We start from the raw sequence: 21892 nt of genomic DNA, 5'->3' as shown, positions 1-21892 counted from the left end.
AAACCTATTAATCCCTAAACCTTTGGCCCCCCACATCGCCGCTACTAAATAAACCTATTAACCCCTAAACCGCCAGCCCCACCACATTGCAAAACACTAAATTAGGCTATTAACCACTAAACATAACACCCCCTAACTTAAAATTACAATATAACTATCTTAAATACCAACTTATCTGTGAAATAAAATAAAAAAAAAACTAACACTACGAAAAAAATTAAATAAATCTAAAATCACAAAAAATAATAAACAAAATAATCAGAAAACAATTACACCTAATCTAATAGCCCTATAAAAATAAAAAAGGTGTTTTTTTTTAAATTTTAAGATAGTTATATTGTACTTTTAATTTAAAGTTAGGAGTGTTAGCTTTAGGGGTTAATAGTTTAATCTAGTGTTTTACAATGTGGAGGGAGCGGCGGATTAGGGGTTAATATATTTAAATAGTGTTGGCGATGTGGGCGGCAGATTAGGGGTTAATAACTTTATTTAATAGTCAGGATATCGGTGGGCGGCAGATTAGGGGTTAATAAGTTTAATATAGTGTTTGCAATGCAGGAGGGTGGCGATTTAGGTGTTAATAGGTAGTTTATTGGTGTTAGTGTACTTTTGTAACAGTTTAGTTATGAGTTTTGCAAAACATATTTGTTTCGCAAAATCCATAACTACTGCCCTCAGATGGCGGTATGGATTGTGTCGGTATAGGCTTTAATGCAGGCATTCTAGCCGGACCGCACAACCTGTAATACCGGCGATATGAAAATCGCACACGAAAAGTCAGTTTTTGAGTGCGGAATGGACGTTGCATTAAGGCTAAAATGCTTGCGGTATAGCTATACCGACAGGACTCGTAATATGCATTCCTGGCCATTACGCTGGAATTGACATTTTTCAGCGTTAAAAGTCGTACCGCAACACTTGTAATCTAGCCGATAGTTATTTGTTCAACTGAATGGTCACTTCTGAGGAGATTGCTTACTGCACAATCACTCTTTAGTCTAGAAGGAAATACACTTTTGTGTTTGACAGTTTATTAAGATCAACAGAACGTATTCTCAGACAACGAAACACTTAACACCCTTCTTCATGATGGGGACAAATGTTTACGATCGGAACGAAGTTCCAAAGTAAACATTTGCAGGATACAGGAATTCACGTGATCGTCAATGCAATCACATGACTTAAACACCAGGATCAATGGAGAATTGCCTACTATCGGCTAGATTACGAGTCTTGCGTTATGAGTAAAAAAGCAGCGTTAAGCCTCATAACGCTGCTTTTTTACTTCCGCTGTCTTGCAGATTTAGGGGCACCGCACACTTTTTTGGCCTTACCGCAAATCAACTTACGTAATTTGCATATAGTCTTTTTTTCTATGGAACTTCCATAGCGCCGGTATTGCGAGCTTGTCCTGGGAGGCCAAAAAGTGAGTGGTACACCCTATCCCGTCAAGATTTGTACCGCATTTTAAAGTCAGTAGTTATGAGTTTTACACTACAAAGCAGTAGCATAAAACTCATAACTAAAGTGTTAAAAAGTACACTAAAACCCATAAACTACCTATTAACCCCTAAACCGAGGCCCTCCCGCATCGCAAACACTAAAATGAAATTATTAACCCCATAATCTGCCGCTCCGGACATCGCCACCACTATAACATATTAACCCCTAAACCACCGCACTCCCGCCTCGCAAACATTAGTTAAATATTATTAACCCCTAATCTACTGTCCCTAACATCGCCACCACCTACCTACATTTATTAACTCCTAATCTGCCGCCCCAACGTCGCCGCTACTATATTAAATTTATTAACCCCTAAATCTAAGTCTAACCCTAACACCCCCTAACTTAAATATAATTAAAATAAATATAAATAAAAAATACGATCATTACCTAAATTATTCCTATTTAAAACTAAATACCTATAAAATAAACCATACGCTAGCTACAATATAACTAATAGTTACATTGTATCTATCTTAGGGTTTATTTTTATTTTACAGGCAAGTTTCTATTTATTTTAACTAGGTAGAATAGTTACTAGTTATTAACTATTTAATAACTACCTAGCTAAAATAAATACAAATTGACCTGTAAAATAAAACCTAACCTGTCTTACACTAACACTTAACCTAACCCTACAATTAAATAAATTCCCTGATTGGAACAGCCAGTAGAATTCCAGCTCAATCCTATTGGCTGATTGGATCCGCCAATAGGATTGAAGTTCAATCCTATTGGCTGATTGTATCAGCCAATAGGATTTTTTCAACCTTAATTCCGATTGGCTGATAGAATTCTATCAGCCAATCGGAATCTAAGGGACACCATCTTGGATGACATAACTTAAAGAAACTTTCATTCCAGAAGAAGCCGTCGATTGAAGAGGATGCTCCGCGCCGGATGTCTTGAAGATGGAGCCGCTCCACTTCGGAAGGATGAAGATAGAAGATGCCGTCTGGATGAAAACTTCTGCCTGTCTGGAGGACCACTTCTGCCAGCTTTGTTGAGGACATCTTGCAGCTTGGATGAAGACTTCCCAATAGGATTGAGCTGGCATTCTATTGGCTGTTCCAATCAGGGAATTTATTTAATTGTAGGGTTAGGTTAGGTGTTAGTGTAAGACAGGTTAGGTTTTATTTTACAGGTCAATTTGTATTTATTTTAACTAGGTAGTTATTAAATAGTTAATAACTATTTAGTAACTATTCTAACTAGTTAAAATAAATACAAACTTGCCTGTAAAATAAAAATAAACCCTAAGCTAGCTACAATGTAACTATTATTTATATTGTAGCTATCTTAGGGTTTATTTTACAGGTAAGTATTTAGTTTTGAATTGGAATTATTTAGTTATTAATAGTAGGTTTTATTTAGATTTATTTTAATTATATTTAAGTTAGGGGGTGTTAGGGTTAGACTTCGGTTTAGGGGTTAATAACTTTAGTATAGTGGCGGGGACGTTGGGGGCGGCAGATTAGGGGTTAATAATTAACTAGTGTTTCCGATGCGGGAGTATGGCGATTTAGGGGTAAATATGTTTATTATAGTGGCAGCGACATTGGGGGTGGCAGATTAGGGGTTAATAAGTGTAGGTAGGTTGCGGCGACATTGGGGGTGGGAGATTAGGGGTTAATAAATATAATGTAGGTGTCAGTGATGTTGGGGGCAGCAGATTAGGGGTTAATAAGTACAATGTAGGTGGCAGCGATGTCGGGGGCGGCAGATTAGGGGTTAATAAGTGTAATATTAGGGGTGTTTAGACTCAGGGTTCATGTTAGGGTGTTAGGTGTAAACATAAATTTAGTTTCCCCCTAGGGATCAATGGGGCTGCGTTACTGAGCTTTACACTGCTTTTTTGCAGGTGTTAGACTTTTTCTCATTGATGTCTATGGGGAAATCGTGCACAAGCACGTACAACCAGCTCACCGCTGACTTAAGCAGTGCTGGTATTGGAGTGCGGTTTGGAGCTCAATTTTGCTTTACGCTCACTTCTTGCCTTTTAACGCCGGGTTTGTAAAAGCCTTTAATACCAGCGCTGTAAGTGAGCGGTGAGAATAATGTGCAAGCTAGTACCGCACCCCTCATAACGCAAAACTCATAATCTGGCCGTAAGTTAGGCACTTGACCCAGTCCGATTTTATTCTTTTCGTAGAAGCAGGAAGGAGTAGGATGCTGAAAAAGTTAGGATGTTCCATGCAATTCTAAAAGAGATGTTGTACACTAGATTTTTCTTTTTATAATTTTTTTTGTAGATGATCCATTTATATACAGTGGATATAAAAAGTCTTCACACCCCTGTTAAAATGTCAGGTTTCTGTGAGGAAAAAAAGAGACAAAGATAAATCATTTCAGAACTTTTTCCACCTTTGATGTGACCTATAAACTGTACAACTCAATTGAAAAACAAACTGAAATCATTTAGGTTGAGGGAAGTAAACAAAAAAAATAAATGTGGTTTCATAAGTGTGCATAACTGGGGATGTAGATATGTTCAGAATTAAGCAATCACATTCAAAATCATGTTAAATAGGAGTCAGTACACACCTGCCGTCATTTAAAGTGCCTCCGATTAACCCTAAATAAAGTCCAGCTGTTCTAGTTGGTCTTTCCTGACATTTTCCTAGTCTCATCCTACAGCAAAAGCCTTGGTCCTCAGAGAGCTTCCAAAACATCAGAGGGATCTCATTGTTAAAAGGTATCAGTCATCAGAAGGGTACTAAAGAATTTCCAAGGCATTAGATATACCATGGAACACAGAGAAGACGGTCATCAAGTGGAGAAAATATGGCGCAACAATGACATTACCAAGAACTGGACGTCCTTCCAAAATTGATGAAAAGACCAGAAAAAAACTGGTCTGGGAGGATGCCAAGAGGCCTACAGCAACATTAAAGGAGCTGCAGGAATATCTGGCAAGTACTGGTTGTGTGGTACATGTGACAACAATCTCCCGTATTAGTCATATGTCTAGGCTATAGAGTAGAGTGGCAACACAGAAGCCTTTTCTTTTGAATAAAAACATCCAAGCTCGGCTAAATTTTGCATAAACACATCTGAAGTCTCCCAAAAGCATGTGGGAAAGGTGTTCTGGTCTGATGAAACAAAGGTTGAACTTTTTGGGCATAATTCCAAAGATATGTTTGGCGCAAAAACAACACTGCACATCACCAAAATAATACCATACCTACAGTGAAGCATGGTGGTGGTAGCATCATGCTTTGGGGCTGTTTTTCTTCAGCTGGAACTTAGTCAAGGTAGGGGGAATTATGAGCAGTTCCAAATACCAGTCAATATTGGCACAAAACCTTCAGGCTTCTGCTAGAAAGCTGAACATGAAGAGGAACTTCATCTTTCAGCATGACGACTCAAAGCATACATCCAAATCAACAAAGGAATGGCTTCACCAAAAGAAGATTATAGTTTTGGAATGGCCCAGACCTGAATCCGATTTAAAATTCTTTGGGGTGATCTGAAGAGGGCTGTGCACAGGAGATGCCCTCGCAATCTGACAGATTTGGAGTGTTTTTGCTTCAATAAAGTATTGGTTTAAGGGTGTGCACACTTATGGAACCATATTATTTTAGTTTTTTATGTTTACTTCCCTCCACCTAAAAGATTTCAGTTTGTTTTTCAATTGAGTTGTACAGTTTATAGGCCACATTAAAGGGACACTGAACCCAAAATTTCTTCTGTTAAGTGTGATCAGTCCACGGGTCATCATTACTTCTGGGATATTACTCCTCCCCAACAGGAAGTGCAAGAGGATTCACCCAGCAGAGCTGCATATAGCTCCTCCCCTCTACGTCACTCCCAGTCATTCTCTTGTACCCAACGACTAGATAGGATGTGTGAGAGGACTATGGTGAACGCATCAAATATTTCAGTCAGCAGCTCTGGAAGAGAACATTAGTTCAGCTACTCTGGACGACATTACGGACAGGCTTAGAGTCCTTAAACTAGCTAATTCATTCATTTCGGAGGCCGTAGTACATCTTACTAAACTTACGGCGAAGAATTCAGGATTCGCCATTCAGGCACGCAGGGCGCTGTGGCTAAAATCCTGGTCAGCTGATGTTACTTCTAAGTCTAAATTGCTTAATATACCTTTCAAAGGGCAGACCTTATTCGGGCCAGGGTTGAAAGAGATTATCGCTGACATTACAGGAGGTAAAGGCCATGCCCTGCCTCAGGACAAAGCCAAAGCTAAGGCTAGACAGTCTAATTTTCGTTCCTTTCGTAATTTCAAAGCTGGAGCAGCATCAACTTCCTCTGCACCAAAACAGGAAGGAGCCGTTACTCGCTACAGACAAGGCTGGAAACCTAACCAGTCCTGGAACAAGGGCAAGCAGACCAGGAAACCTGCTGCTGCCCCTAAAACAGCATGAATTGAGGGCCCCCGATCCGGGATCGGATCTAGTGGGGGGCAGACTTTCTCTCTTCGCCCAGGCTTGGGCAAGAGATGTCCAGGATCCCTGGGCGCTAGAGATAATATCTCAGGGATACCTTCTGGACTTCAAATACTCTCCTCCAAGAGAGAGATTTCATCTGTCAAGGTTGTCAACAATCCAGACAAAGAAAGAGGCGTTTCTACGCTGCGTACAAGAGCTCTTGTTAATGGGAGTAATCCATCCTGTTCCACGATCGGAACAGGGACAGGGGTTTTACTCAAATCTGTTTGTGGTTCCCAAAAAAGAGGGAACTTTCAGACCAATCCTGGACTTAAAGATCCTAAACAAATTCCTAAGAGTTCCATCGTTCAAGATGGAGACTATTCGGACAATTTTACCTATGATCCAAGAGGGTCAGTACATGACCACTGTAGATTTAAAAGAAGCCTACCTTCACATACCGATTCACAAAGATCATTACTGGTACCTAAGGTTTGCCTTCCTAGACAGGCATTACCAGTTTGTGGCTCTTCCATTCGGATTGGCTACAGCTCCAAGAATCTTCACAAAGGTTCTGGGTGCTCTTCTGGCGGTACTAAGACCGCGGGGAATCTCGGTAGCTCCATACCTAGACGACATTCTGATTCAAGCTTTCAAACTGCCAAGTCTCATACAGAGTTAGTACTGGCATTTCTAAGGTCACATGGATGGAAGGTGAACGAAAAGAAAAGTTCACTCGTTCCACTCACAAGAGTTCCCTTCCTGGGGACTCTTATAGATTCTGTAGAAATGAAGATTTACCTGACAGAGGACAGGCTAACAAGACTTCAAAGTGCTTGCCGCACCCTTCATTCCATTCAACACCCGTCAGTGGCTCAATGCATGGAGGTAATCGGCTTAATGGTAGCGGCAATGGACATAGTACCCTTTGCACGCTTACACCTCAGACCACTGCAACTGTGCATGCTAAGTCAGTGGAATGGGGATTACTCAGACTTATCCCCTTCTCTGAATCTGGATCAAGAGACCAGAAATTCTCTTCTATGGTGGCTTTCTCGGCCACATCTGTCCAGGGGGATGGCATTCAGCAGACCAGACTGGACAATTGTAACAACAGACGCCAGCCTTCTAGGTTGGGGTGCCGTCTGGAATTCTCTGAAGGCTCAGGGACAATGGAGTCAGGAGGAGAGTCTCCTGCCAATAAACATTCTGGAATTGAGAGCAGTTCTCAATGCCCTCCTGGCTTGACAACTCGGGGGTTCATCAGGTTTCAGTCGGACAACATCACGACTGTAGCTTACATCAACCATCAGGGAGGGACAAGAAGATCCCTAGCTATGATGGAAGTATCAAAGATAATTCGCTGGGCAGAGTCTCACTCTTGCCACCTGTCAGCAATCCACATCCCGGGAGTGGAGAACTGGGAGGCGGATTTCTTAAGTCGTCAGACTTTTCATCCGGGGGAGTGGGAACTCCATCCGGAGGTCTTTGCCCAAATACTTCGACGTTGGGGCAAACCAGAGATAGATCTCATGGCGTCTCGACAGAACGCCAAGCTTCCTCGTTACGGGTCCAGATCCAGGGATCCAGGAGCAGTCCTGATAGATGCCCTGACAGCACCTTGGGACTTCAGGATGGCTTACGTGTTTCCACCCTTCCCGATGCTTCCTCGATTGATTGCCAGAATCAAACAAGAGAGAGCATCAGTGATTCTAATAGCTCCTGCGTGGCCACGCAGGACTTGGTATGCAGACCTGGTGGACATGTCATCCTGTCCACCTTGGTCTCTACCTCTGAAACAGGACCTTCTGATACAGGGTCCCTTCAAACATCAAAATCTAACTTCTCTGAAGCTGACTGCTTGGAAATTGAACGCTTGATTTTATCAAGACGTGGGTTTTCTGAGTCAGTTATTGATACCTTAATACAGGCTAGGAAGCCTGTTACCAGAAAGATTTACCATAAGATATGGCGTAAATACCTATATTGGTGTGAATCCAAAGGTTACTCTTGGAGTAAGGTTAGGATTCCTAGGATATTGTCTTTTCTACAAGAAGGTTTAGAAAAGGGTTTATCTGCTAGTTCATTAAAGGGACAGATCTCAGCTCTGTCCATTCTGTTACACAAACGTCTGTCAGAAGTTCCTGACGTCCAGGCTTTTTGTCAGGCTTTGGCCAGGATTAAGCCTGTGTTTAAAACTGTTGCTCCACCATGGAGTTTAAACCTTGTTCTTAATGTTTTACAGGGCGTTCCGTTTGAACCCCTTCATTCCATTGATATAAAGTTGTTATCTTGGAAAGTTCTATTTTTAATGGCTATTTCCTCGGCTCGAAGAGTCTCTGAATTATCAGCCTTACATTGTGATTCTCCTTATTTGATTTTTCATTCGGATAAGGTAGTTCTGCGTACTAAACCTGGGTTCTTACCTAAGGTAGTTACTAACAGGAATATCAATCAAGAGATTGTTGTTCCTTCCTTGTGCCCAAATCCTTCTTCGAAGAAGGAACGTCTACTGCACAACCTGGATGTAGTCCGTGCTCTAAAATTTTACTTACAGGCAACTAAGGAATTTCGACAAACGTCTTCTCTGTTTGTCGTTTACTCTGGGCAGAGGAGAGGTCAAAAAGCTTCTGCTACCTCTCTTTCTTTTTGGCTTCGTAGCATAATTCGTTTAGCTTATGAGACTGCTGGACAGCAGCCTCCTGAAAGAATTACAGCTCATTCTACTAGAGCTGTGGCTTCCACTTGGCCCTTCAAGAATGAGGCCTCTGTTGAGCAGATTTGCAAGGCTGCAACTTGGTCTTCGCTTCATACTTTTTCCAAATTTTACAAATTTGACACTTTTGCTTCATCGGAGGCTATTTTTGGGAGAAAGGTTCTTCAGGCAGTGGTTCCTTCTGCCTATCCCTCCCGTCATCCGTGTACTTTTGCTTTGGTATTGGTATCCCAGAAGTAATGATGACCCGTGGACTGATCACACTTAACAGAAGAAAACATAATTTATGCTTACCTGATAAATTCCTTTCTTCTGTAGTGTGATCAGTCCACGGCCCGCCCTGTTTTTAAGACAGGTAAATATTTTTTAATTTATACTCCAGTCACCACTTCACCCTTGGCTTTTCCTTTCTCGTTGGTCCTTGGTCGAATGACTGGGAGTGACGTAGAGGGGAGGAGCTATATGCAGCTCTGCTGGGTGAATCCTCTTGCACTTCCTGTTGGGGAGGAGTAATATCCCAGAAGTAATGATGACCCGTGGACTGATCACACTACAGAAGAAAGGAATTTATCAGGTAAGCATAAATTATGTTTTTTCTTTCGTGATTCAGATAGGGCATGAAATTTTAAGCATCTTTCTAATTTACTCCTATTATCAAATTTTCTTTATTCTCTTGGTATCTTTATTTGAAATGCAAGAATGTAAGTGTAGATGCCAGCCCATTTTTAGTGAACAACCTGGGTTGTCCTTGCTGATTGGTGGACAAATTCATCCACCAATTAAAAAAGTGCTGTCCAGAGTCTGAACCTAAACAAAAGCTTAGATGCTTTCTTTTTCAAATAAAGATAGCAAGAGAACGATACAAATTGATAATAGGAGTAAATTAGAAAGTTGCTTAAAATTGCATTCGCTATCTGAATCACAAAAGAAAAAAAAATTGGGTTCAGTGTCCCTTTAAAGGTTGAAAAAGTTCTGAAATGATTTATCTTTGTCTCATTTTTTACATCACAGAAACCTGACATTTTGACAGGGGTGTGTCATTTTTTTTAAATGTATAGGTCTGCTTATTTATTAAATAACATTGTGCTGATTTTTAGTCTCCTAAACAAGCCCCAAAGTTTTAGATGTATACTGAGGTCTATAGACTCCAGCTTGCTCCTGTTTCTGTAAAAGGCCTTTTCATATGTAGGGGAGGGGGGAGTGTCTGCTCTTTTTTGCTTTCTAGCTCATTTCAGTGGGTGTCCCAGCCTAACCTCATCAACAGTGCTAAATTGGGAGCTTATAAGTATGCATTTATTTAAAAGGTTTTATACTGGATTTTTAGATCAACATCTCTGCATATTCTGCTTTATAGTAGGGTCTATTACATGCAGTTATAGGAAAATTGGTGTACACTGTCCCTTTTAAAGCCCAGTGCTTTTAGGACGGCATGGAGCGGCCTAAAGGCGTCTAGGGGTTACAATACTGGCTGGTAAATATTTACATTATCTTCTTGTCTACAAAAAAACCTTAAAGGGACATGAAGCCCAACATTTTTCGTCCATGCTTAAGATATAGTAATGATCATCATAACCAGTACTCAAGTACGCCTTACAGGCCAGATTATCACTATATCTGAAATAGGGCAAAATGTGAAATAATCAGCTGATTAGTAACCATGGTTACTAACCCATTCTCGCCCGTCAGCTGATTATTTCTCCTCTGCTCGAGTTCAGATATCATGAAAACCTGGCCTATTTGGGGTACTTTAGAACTGGATTTGAAAAACACTGAGATTGTAAACAACTTTCCTTTTTGTCTTTTTTTTTAATTAATTTTACTCCACTTCTGAAAAGCCAATGACAGGAGGCATATATGTAGCCACCAATAAGCAGCTAGCTCCTAGTTGTGCATTGCAGCTCCTAAGGCCATCTAGTTATGCTGTTCTACAAAGGATACAAAGAGTAGAAAGCAAATTGGATAATTAAAGAAAATTGAAAAGTTGTTTAAAATTGCTGCTCTATTTTAATGTTGGCTTTACTGTCCCTTTAAGTTGTTTTTCAGAATATTAATGTTACAGAGGAGCTTCTCCTGCACTCAGTGTGTTTGTGTAGTTAACATGCACTAGGGGCAATAACATTTTCTCCTCTTTAATGTGTCCTACTAGAGGGTATTACATTGTTTACAAATAGCTCATTTACATTTTTTTATTTTGTCATTTGATATAGCCACCTTCTATACTGTAAATTGAATTCCTGCATTATTGGCTATAGAAAATTTGTTAACAAGAGGCAACAACAGAAATGTAACTCTTTGTGAGGTATGAGAAAGAGCAGCACATTTGAAAGTGTGTTCCTGCAGCATCTTTGAATACAATGAACTCTTATCAACTGTTTGCCAGAGTTCATTGTACTGTACTGGGATCGGGAGAGGAGCTACCATAGATCTATAAAACTTTACAAAAATGTAGGAGCCTGCAGTTTGTTTGTTTTTACCAAGTGGTCTGTACTTATTTTCAAGGGTCTTTTTGCCTCCGAAATATGGAATAGTAAAAACAAATTAGAATTATTTAGTATATAATTTATTTAATATATTTCAGAGAGATGTATTCTGAGTTTATCCTGAAATTAGATATTTAGTTTCTTTACCGTAGAAAGGGTTAAAAAAAAAAACCCATACATTTGATCAGAACTCGTTAAATGTTCCCAGTTTTCTAAAATTCTGTTTCAATTAGCAGAGTGTGTGAGCATGATGTATTAGCGTTTATGCTGTCAGTGAGCCGCAACGCCAGGCCTTTCTGGTATTTAATACTCTGAAACCCCTTCTGCCAGAGGGTTTGCAGCACATCCAGCTAAAGATGTTGGTTGAGGAAATTCTTATATCCTGAAGACAAATGAAAGGGTCTTTAATACAGCCGCGAGATTTCCAGTCTCACCAATTGACCTCCTGTCATTCTTGTTGGTTTTCTCCATTAAGGGGATAAGTGGATTTTCAATACCTGCTAGATCGCTGCTTCCCCATCTGTAGCACAGAGGAATCGGGCAGCAGCTGGAACAGATTTACACAATACTGTACTGTGAATATCTGCGCAATCACACTCATGCTGTGTTAATAATAATCTCTATCAGTTTCTTTTTGTTGTAACAAGTGGGTAGTGCGGCAGCTTGTGCAGAAATTAAATTATAGTGAAATCATCCAATGTGCTATGTTGTGTAATAGAGAGATACAGCTAGCACTTGCAATAGAACAGTATACAGTGTTGTCCGCAGCAATTGTTTTCCGCTAAGTGATGACTTTATGAAATGGCCAGGTGGTGGCAGTGCAGTACACCCTCAGTATTATAACATTTTCTGTTTGTAAATGTTAGTTAAGCTAGCCAAAGCACTAATTAATTTCATAATTTAACATAAACTGATTCAATGATGATTTGTGCAATAAACCATGATAAAAAAGTTACCAGCCGGTTTTAGCTTAAAATTGGCTTTTATTTTAGCCAGGTGGTTAGTAAAGTCAGCCATGTGATGTGCCAATTAAATAGGTACTGGGGAGAACAGCTATTACATTTGAAATATAGGCCACATATACTGTATATGACTATATGTGGCCTATATTTCAAATGTAATAGATTTTTTTTTTTCAATTTCTAAATATATTTTAAAGTAATTTTTCAGTAAATGTTAATGCAATAGCAGTCATTTTATTAGTCTTTAGAAAATTCCTGCTTGGTAGTCACAAGCATCGCAGCTCCCATCCAGGACATAATTGGTGATCGGCATGTTGGTTGACACATAGCTACTGGTGGTAGTAATACAAACTGTATCATGTGACAGCCATTAGCCAATCACAGGCATATACATATGTAAACTCTTACACATGTAGGAGCAGATGCCTCAGAAAATGTCAATATAAAAATAGATGTTTATTAATTGAATGTTCTATCTGAATCCGGAAAGTTTAATTTTAACTTTGGCAACTGGTAATCTATTCCCTAGCTAAAGTATTCTTCTGTATAGTAACCAGCTCTGTTAAGTAAATACATTTAGCTTCTGTTATGGTTATTTTTTTGTTTGCTGTTTAGCCAATAATCCTTCCTATGGCCAAGATAAAAACATTCTCACCTATGCTCCTATGGTTTTCTTGCAGCCTCGAGCAGATCCCATTCCCATCTGTAGCTTCTGCTTGGGGACAAAAGAATCGAATCGTGAGAAGAAGCAGGAAGAGCTGATCTCCTGCGCAGATTGTGGAAGCAGTGGTGAGTAAAGCTTATGGGTTTTGTTTTATAACACGGGCATGAACACGCTATTGCCATCATTTCTTGTGGTTGTCAAAACTTTGTGTAAGAAATGTCGTTTTAGCTCTAAAGAATACATTATTAAAGTAATGGTAAATTTTTAAGAGTTGACTATTCTAATATTTATATTCTAGCACTGATAAAGTATTTTGCCTATATATTTCTTTAAAAACTTTACTCCTAAATGTAGTAAATAAATACTTTAATATCACAGGGTTACCGTTCCTTTCTCCTCCCCTGCCATTACTTCCGTGTTCAATCTTCATCCCTGTGATTCAGTATAACCACCCCTACCCGCGTCAACGCTTTGACATGTCAATCATCTTCACTTCTTTTGCGCTTGCGTTACAATTCCAATTCCGATGTAGAGCGCTCTCTGAAACCAATACAATAGTTAGGGCATGCGCAGATCATTGCAAGGGCGTGTTAGGAAAGAGGAGTGTCGCCGACTGGCCTGAGCTGTCACTGGTTATTCAAAAAACGTGACCGGGTAATATTAATGGCGGCCGTGGTACGGGAGGAGGATATAAGTAAGAAAATAGAATTTTCATAAATATTTCTTTTTATATTGCGATTTAAACAAATTCATGAATGAAACTCACATTATTTTTTTTTAAACTTAAAAAAACGCTAATTCTATGTTACAGTAGTTTACCATCCCTTTAATTGTCCACATCGTACAGATGAAAACACAATCTTCTTAAAACCATATTTACTCTACTCAATAGCAACAACTTAAAAACCAAAAACAATTGCGGCTGTGGGCTTTTAGTGCCTGAATCGAATTTTTATTGTGTTCACTTGGCTGAAACCAAAATCTTATTATCGGGAGCTGATATCGGATAGATTGTAATGAACCCCTTAGCTGGTTGTAAAAAAGTCTTTCATGAGCTATATGTAGCACAGATAGATAATGTAAATAAATAGAACAAATGTTGAAAGGGGTTAAACAGGATGGTACCTGAAGGTGGTTGAAGTAGGGGGAAGAGTAAATTCTAAAACTGAGATATCTTAAAGGGACATATAAAGTGTAAAAATGTGTGTAATGTGTCGTATGCAACCAGTAGTGCATAATAAAATGTTCTATGTGTTTAATGTCTGCAAAGGTTTTCAAGGCTCCATTAAAATAATGTCTAGAGCAGCAATGTATTACTGGGAGCTAGCTACAAACATCTGGTGAACCAATGACAAGAGGTGTATGTGTACAGTCACCATTCACCAGCTAGCTCCCAGTAGTCCATTGCTGCTCCCTAACCTACCTCCTAGGTAAGTAAATTTGATAATAGAGAAATTTAGAGATCTTTCTTTTTTTACATAGAGATGTTCATGAGATATTTTCTAGTCTACTTTTTTATATCTGTTTGTAAAAATGTTTCTTTCCACCCATCTCTTCTTATACTGAACCGTGCAAAGTATGTTTAAACAAGGGACTATAGTAACAAGATAGTAGGTAAAGTAGTACTAATGGTAAGTACCTATAGGTGACAAATATTTTTGTAATCGACAAGCACCTGTTAGGGGGGCAATATATAGTGTATAAATCATACACGTTTAAAAACACTTAAAGGGACAGTACACTGTGAAATTGTTTTTTCATTAATGTATTTTAAATGACTTATACCAACTGCAGAGTATAAAATATTTGAGAAATTCAATTTTCATGCTTATTTGTGTATATGAAGTAGCTGATTTTGTGCTTTGAAACCACAGCCTATTACAATGGGTTGAACTTAAATGTGATATCAGATCTCATTATGTTCTAAGTTTGTGTAAACAGATTTGCTTCCTTATCTTTTATTTGGCTGGAACACCAAAGCTCAATTCATAGAGAGAACAATGGAAAATGATCATTTTATTACTTAACTATCCTGCATCCCACTGAGAGTGTAATCTCTTCTGCTGGCTGTGTATACTTAGGCTATTCAATAGCCTATACTCCAGTATTAATTTGTTCAGTGTAGGTGGCGATACTACAGGCTAAATCAGCTATTTCAAATGCTGAAATAGGAGTAAAGGAGCTACTTGTAACCAATTTAATACACTCTAGCAGGTTAAAAGGAACATTGTGAATAATTTAAAGGGGAGAATTTTTTGGGTGAACTGTCCCTTTTAAACTCTCTAGATATCAATGTATAGCATAAGTGTGTGAATAATACCTCCTGAGAATCATGTATCTAGATGTGAAACATTGTACATGGTTGGTTTGTGTAATATCAAGCAGTCGGATACAAACAATATCTTTTGTAGCCGGCTATTAATAAATTTAGAAATAATGCTGTAGTAAGAGGACCTGTTAATATGTGGGATGTCAGATTATGAGATTAAAACTATCTAGCTAATACTCTATCAGTAATTATAAAGTCCTTGCTTGCACAGTTAACTTTACCACAGCTGCTCAGTGTAATAGATTCTGTCTGCTTAAACTCTCTAGATATTAATATATAGCATAGGTGTGTGAATAATACCTCTGAGAATCATGTATCTAGATGTGAAACATTGTACTTGGTTTGTATACTATCAAGCAGTTAGATGCAAACAATATCTTAAAAATCGTTCCTGTATTATTCAGTTAGAATTTTTCCTATATAATTGTAGGGGTAAAGCACTCTTTCCATCTTAATATGAGGAGAGTCCATGGCTTCATTCATTACTTGTGGGAAATACAGAACCTGGCCACCAGGAGGAGGCAAAGACACCTGAGCAAAAGGCTTAAATACCTCCCCACTCCCCTCATCCCCCAGTTATTCTTTGCCTTTCATCACACTGGATTGCGTAGGGGGCAGACTATCCTTTTTCGCGGTGGCTTGGATGAGAAAGGTGCAGGATCTATTGTCAAAACCAGAGAAACTATATGCCTTTCTAGAATGTGTAAGGGATCTCTCCTCTCCAAGAGTAATTGTACCAATACCTCTAGCAGAAAGAGGTCTAGGGTACTATTCAAACCTTTTCGTGGTCCCAAAGAAAGGAGGGTACGTTTCGCCCAATTCTAGACCTAAAGTGCTTAAACAAGTTTCTGTCGGTCCCATCGTTAATAAGGTCTATTCTGCCCTTAGTTTAAGAGGGACAGTTCATGACTACGATAGACTTGAAGGACACTTACCTTCATGTGCCAATACACAAGGATCACTTTAAGTTCCTAAGATTTGCCTTTCTGGACCAGCACTTCAAGTTTGTAGCTCTTCCCTTCGGTCTGGCTACTGCTCCAAGAGTCTTTACAAAGGTTCTGGGAGCTCTGCTCGCAGTGGCGAGATCCAGAGGTATTACAGTAGCGCCTTATCTGGACAACATCCTGGTCCAAGCTCCGTCCTGCAGGCTGGCAGAGGACCATTCAAGAGCTCTTCTTCTTTGATCTCATGGATGGAAAATAAACTCAGGAAAGAGTTCTCTGGTTCCCAGTACCAGAGTGGAGTTCCTGGGCACGATAATTGACTACATATCCATGAAGATATTCCTGACAGATCAGAGACATTGCAATATTGCCTCCAGCTGTCTTACACTTCAGACCTCCTCAAGGCCATCTGTGGCCTGGTGTATAGAGGTGATTGGGCTCATGGTATCCAGCATAGATGTCATTCCATATGCCAGATTCCATCTGAGACTTCTCCAGTTGTGCATGCTGAGGAAATGGAATGGCGATCACTCAGATCTATCCCAACAGATTTCTCTAGACAACCAGTCGAAAGAATCCCTCTCTTGGTGGCTCTGTCCAGATCAGCTGTCCCAGGGGACATCCTTCTTGAAGCCATCCTGGAAGATTATGACTACGGACGCGGGCCTCTCAGGATGGGGAGCTGTTTAGGGTACCAGGAAGGCACAGGGCAGATGGAATCGAGAGGAGTCGCTTCTTCCAATCAACATCCTGGAACTTAGAGTGATCTTCAATGCTCTGAGGGCTTGGCCCCTCCTGGGTTCGTCCCAGTTCATCAGATTCCAGTCGGACAACATTACCTCGGTGGCTTACATCAACCGTCGGGGGAACGAGAAGCTCCCTAACCATGAGGGAAGTATCTCAGATTCTGGAATGGGCGGAGACCCACAACTGTTCGCTGTCAGCGATCCACATTCCGGGTGTGGACAACTGAGAAGTGGATTTTCTCAGCAGACAATCCTTTCATCCGGGGGAATGGCCTCTATCCTGAGGTGTTTGCGGAGATTAGCAACAGATGGGGGACGCCGGAGATAGATCTCATGGCTCCCAGACTCAACTTCAAGCTACCCAGATATGGGTTGCGGTCCAGGGATCCCCAGGCAGAGCTGATAGATGCCTTAGCAGTTCCTTGGGGGTTCAACCTTGTCTACATATTTCCACCATTACCACTTCTACCTTGAGTAGTGGCCCGCATCAAGCAGGAGCGAGCATGGTCTATTCTGATTGCTCCATCGTGGCCGTGAAGGATGTGGTTTGTGGATCTGGTGAGGATGTCATCGTCCCCTCCATGGAGGTTACCCTGTCGCAGAGATCTTCTGGTACAGGTGCCCTTCGTGCATCAAAATCTAGATTCTCTGAGGCTGACTGTGTGGAGTGTGATTGATACTCTCATTCAAGCCAGGAAGCCGGTTACACAACACATCTATCATAAGGTGTGGAGGACCTACTTATTCTGGTGTGAGGCTCGATGGTATCCTTGGCATAAGATCAAGGTATCCAGGATCCTTTCCTTCCTCCAGGACGGTTTGGAGAAGGGACTTGCCGCCAGTTCCTTAAGGGGACAGATTTTGGCTCTATCTGTGTTGTTACACAAGAAGCTCGCTGAGCTTCCTGATATACAGTCTTTTGTTCAGGCTCTGTTCAGGATCAGGCCTGTATTTAGATATTCTGCTCCTCCTTGGAGTTTGAATTTGGTTCTTAGGCTTTTGCAGACGGCTCTGTTTGAGCCTATGCATTCGCTTGCAATTAAATTACTGTCTTGGAAGGTTCTTTTTCTACTAGCTATTACTTCGGCATGCAGAGTCTCTGAGTTGGCGATCTTGCAATGTGAGCCTCCTTACCTGGTTTTTCATGCCGATAAGGCTGTCCTTCGCACTGGGTTGGGATTTCTCCCTAAGGTTGGGTCGGATCGCAACATTAATCAGGAGATTGTAGTTCCTTCCTTGTGTCCTAACCCTTCTTCTTCGAAGGAACCGATTACGGCTCACTCAACTAAAGCTGTGGCTTCTTCTTGGGCCTTCAAGAATGAGGCATCTATGGAGCATATTTTTAAGGCAGCTACCTGGTCCTCCTAACATACTTTTTCAAAGTTTTACAAATATGATGTTTTTGCTTCGGCAGAAGCAGCTTTTGGGAGAAAGGTCTTGCAGGATGTGGTGCCCTCAGAATAGGGTCCGCCTCTCTTTTACCCTCCCGTTTTTTCTCATTCAGTGTCCTCTGAATGAGAGAGCTTGGGTATTTTTTCCACAAGTAATGAATAAAGCCGTGGACTCTCCTCATATTAAGATGGAAAACATAAATTATGCTTACCTGATAATTTCATTTCCATCTATATGAGGAGAGTCCACGGCTCCAGCCCGGTTCTCCATTGGGTGGATCTAAATTACTTTTGTTTTTCTTCTGGCACCATTTATACCCTGATATTTCTCCTACTGTTCCTTGTTCCCTCGGCAGAATGACTGGAGGATGAGGGGAGTGGGGGAGGTATTTAAGCCTTTGGCTGGGGTGTCTTTGCCTCTTCCTGGTGGCCAGGTTCTGTATTTCCCACAAGTAATGAATGAAGCCGTGGACTCTCCTCATACAGATGGAAATGAAATTATCAGGTAAGTATTATTTATGGTTTTTTTTTTTTTTTTTGTAACTCCTTTTTCTATTAAACAAGGGACTGTCTTGAAAATGTGTGGTTATTGACATTCTACAATAATGGATTGTGAGCGCATAACATCACAGAACCTCATAGTATGTCCTTTGGTGCTGGCCAATGCAAGTCTAGCCACCTCTTAACCTTCATAATGGCTGCCAACAAGTTGTTGGTGATCTCATCACCTGTGTTTCCCAAGATATGAATTGTGACAATGCTCTTTGGTGTCCCTGCCAATTCTGTCTACACTGTTAACCCTTTGACACTTTTTCGACAATCCATGCTATCCTAAAAGCACTGGGCTTTAACACTTTAAAAGTTTTTCAGCGTCCTGCTCCCCTCCTCGAGTAAACCGAAAATCCAACTGGGGGATGTGCCTAGCAACGTAGGCAGCCCCCAGGATCCAATCACTGGCATTCTGGGAAAATTGAAGTCTGAGCGTCACTGTGGTCACATGACTTCCGTTTTTTTTCTGGTTTGTTTACTCCAGAACATTGTTCCGATCTTGTCCACTTGCCCCTGTATTATGTTATGATGTTCAGCTGTGCCCTGTTCAGCCTGTGATTCTGTTGTGATGGTCCTTCTCTACTACATCCTTCTTTAGATTAGGTGATATGTTCTTTGTGTATTTGACTTTATGGGTCAATGTTTGCCTCCATATATCTTTTTTTTTATTTTTATGTAGTGGTCCAGGAGAATCGACCATCTTCTGTGTTCAAAGTGATGGTAATCTTGACATGTTTTTAAAGGCCAACTTTACATGTTTTAAAATCAGGTCCGGAATCTAAGCAATATTTTAAATGGACTTTAATTGATCACTTCTAATAAAGATGCACTGTAACTTTTTAATCTAGCCTTGCCATTCTTATACCCTGCGCTCCAGTTGTCCACTTCAAAACTATTTTTGTGTGCTAATGGTTTGAACTCTTCTTCAATCGGTGCTCTAGCTATAGCTTGAGCGCCAATTGGAGAACAGTTAAAACTGTTGGCTCAAAAGAAATATATAAGTTTTGAATAGGGCAGCTGGAGCACAGGGTTTAGAATGACACGGCTAGATTAGAAACTTATAGTGCATCTTTATTAGAAGTGATCAATTAAAGTCCCTATACAATATCGCTTAGTCAAAATTAAACTTTCATGGTCTAGATAGAGCATGCAGTTTTACACAACTTCCCAATTTACTTCTATTATGAAATTCGCTTTATTCTTTTGGTATTATTTGTTGAAGAGTAAACCTAGGTGGGCTCATAGGACTTCAGGAGAGTGCATTTGTCTTTAGCAGTCTATGGAAGTAGTGTTTGCAACATTGTTTTTAAAAATTTTATAAAAAGTTACAAATACTGCTGAAATAGTAAAGACACGTGCACTTTCCTGAAGTCCTATGAGCCCACCTAGGTTTACTCTTCAACAAATAATACCAAGAGAACCAATCAAATTTCATAATAGAAGTAAATTGAAAATTACATGCTCTATCCGAATCATGATCATGAAAGTGTAAATTTTACTTTACTGTCCCTTTTAAGTATTGGGTGAGTTGCATTAGGAACAACAATTATTATTATTATTATTATTATTATTATTATTATTATTCTTCTCTGTATTTAACCTCATGGTGAGGTATAATATTTTATAAAGAATGCTCATTAGGATTGTCTCACAATATTGTTTCCACCGATCACTTTATTGCACATTGTCTTATTTGCCATATGGTGACAACGTACATTAGTTCATTTGGTGCAGCAAACCCCAATATGAGTACTTTAGTTAAAAGCAAACATTGTCTTGTACGACCAGGGTTTGATGAATCTTGATAGCCAGATATATGGCTCCTCCCTCTTTTTCTTTTATATTTTGTATAAATATATCTGTATACTTCTCTGGCTCCTTAAACCATACACCACTGGCCCCTCCGGGCCAACTAGAATCAATATATTAATGCTCCTCATTTATCATTTTAAAATTCATAATGTCTTTGTCTTCATCACTGTCCCACATCACCCAGGGGGGTTGTGCTGCCATCCTAGATTTGGTATGTTCATAGTTTAGTAGTTGGAAAGATTTTCCAGTTGCCTGTGAGTGCCAGAAGGATTGCAGTGCAGTGTTTCTAGAAAACCTTTAAATTGGTCATACATCCTGTCAAATTATGTGAAACATATTTAAAGGGACATGAAACACAATATTTTCTTTCATGAATTTGGAAAGTTGTTTAAAATTGCATTCTCTACCTATTTACGTAAATGGTTGTATTTGCTTTGTTCTCTTGATATCCTTTGTTGAAAAGCATACATAGGTCGGCTCTATAGCTGGGTGCCGGCTGCTGATTGGTGGCGGCACATGCGTGCCTCTTGTCACTGGTTTACTAATGTGTTCATCTAGCACCCAGTAGTGCATTACTGCTTATTCAGTTAAGGATACCAAGAGAGTGAAGCAAAAATATTAGCAGTAAATCTGAAAGTTGTTTAACAGAAGTAAATTGGAAAGATGTTTAACCCCTTAATGTACCCTGAACTTTGCTGGTCGTTAGGGTATTGTGTGGCAGGACCCCGCTATTAGACCCTCCATCAGGAAGGCTTGCTAAAATAGTGTGGTCTTGCCACTATTGAAAGCAGCACCCCATAGAAAGACCAGCGACGTACAGGGGTTAAAATGATATGCTCTATCTTAATCATGAAAGAAAAATGATGGGTAGATGTCCCTTTAAGAAAGGGCCATCACAGGGAAAATAGCCTTTTTCCCCTTTTCTTTTGACTTTAAAATAATCCCTTAGCAAATATGGCATCTTTCTGTTAGCCACAAACAAATGCTCAGAATTGTGTATTGAACATTCTTAAGGCAGCGTCCATAACAAATCCTGTGAAATAATACTGGCATAGCGGGAGTTAATGAGAGCATAACCCTTCCACCTCCTTCTCTCTCTCCCCCGAGATAAAACTCTGCACGACTTTCATGGATCAGCCTCCGTCAGCATTAGCAGCTGATCCTCTCTCTGCCTCATTAAGATCAAATTATCTTTAATTAGCTCCTCCGATGTCCCACGTAATGCTGTGTTTAGAAGCAGCCTCAGAATAAGTCATCTTGCGGCTCCTAATCATGTGGGAACGATGCACTAATCACTTCTATCTGACTGCTCGCTTCACAAGAGGCATCTAACAGGCCTGACCCCAGACACAACTATTAAACTGTAATAGCAGAGAAAGATCTTGCCTGAGACTTGCAATAGAGC

At 40.1% G+C, this 21892-nt stretch overlaps 1 protein-coding gene across 3 annotated transcripts in view; it reads left to right on the top strand.

Annotated features, from left to right (window-relative positions):
- The window catches only part of KAT6B (lysine acetyltransferase 6B), a 290388-nt gene that overhangs the window by 109358 nt on the left and 159138 nt on the right, over positions 1-21892 (top strand). For all 3 annotated transcript variants that reach the window (XM_053692145.1, XM_053692144.1, XM_053692146.1), the window contains one exon: positions 12733-12841. In XM_053692145.1, the coding sequence (XP_053548120.1) occupies positions 12733-12841 (109 nt within the window). The remainder of the gene's footprint in view (positions 1-12732; positions 12842-21892) is intronic.

Source organism: Bombina bombina, chromosome 9, assembly GCF_027579735.1.
Source record: "Bombina bombina isolate aBomBom1 chromosome 9, aBomBom1.pri, whole genome shotgun sequence".
Taxonomy (NCBI): Eukaryota; Metazoa; Chordata; class Amphibia; order Anura; family Bombinatoridae; genus Bombina; species Bombina bombina.
The sequence above is the reverse complement of the archived record's forward strand: the minus strand, read 5'-3'. Positions and strand labels throughout refer to the sequence as shown.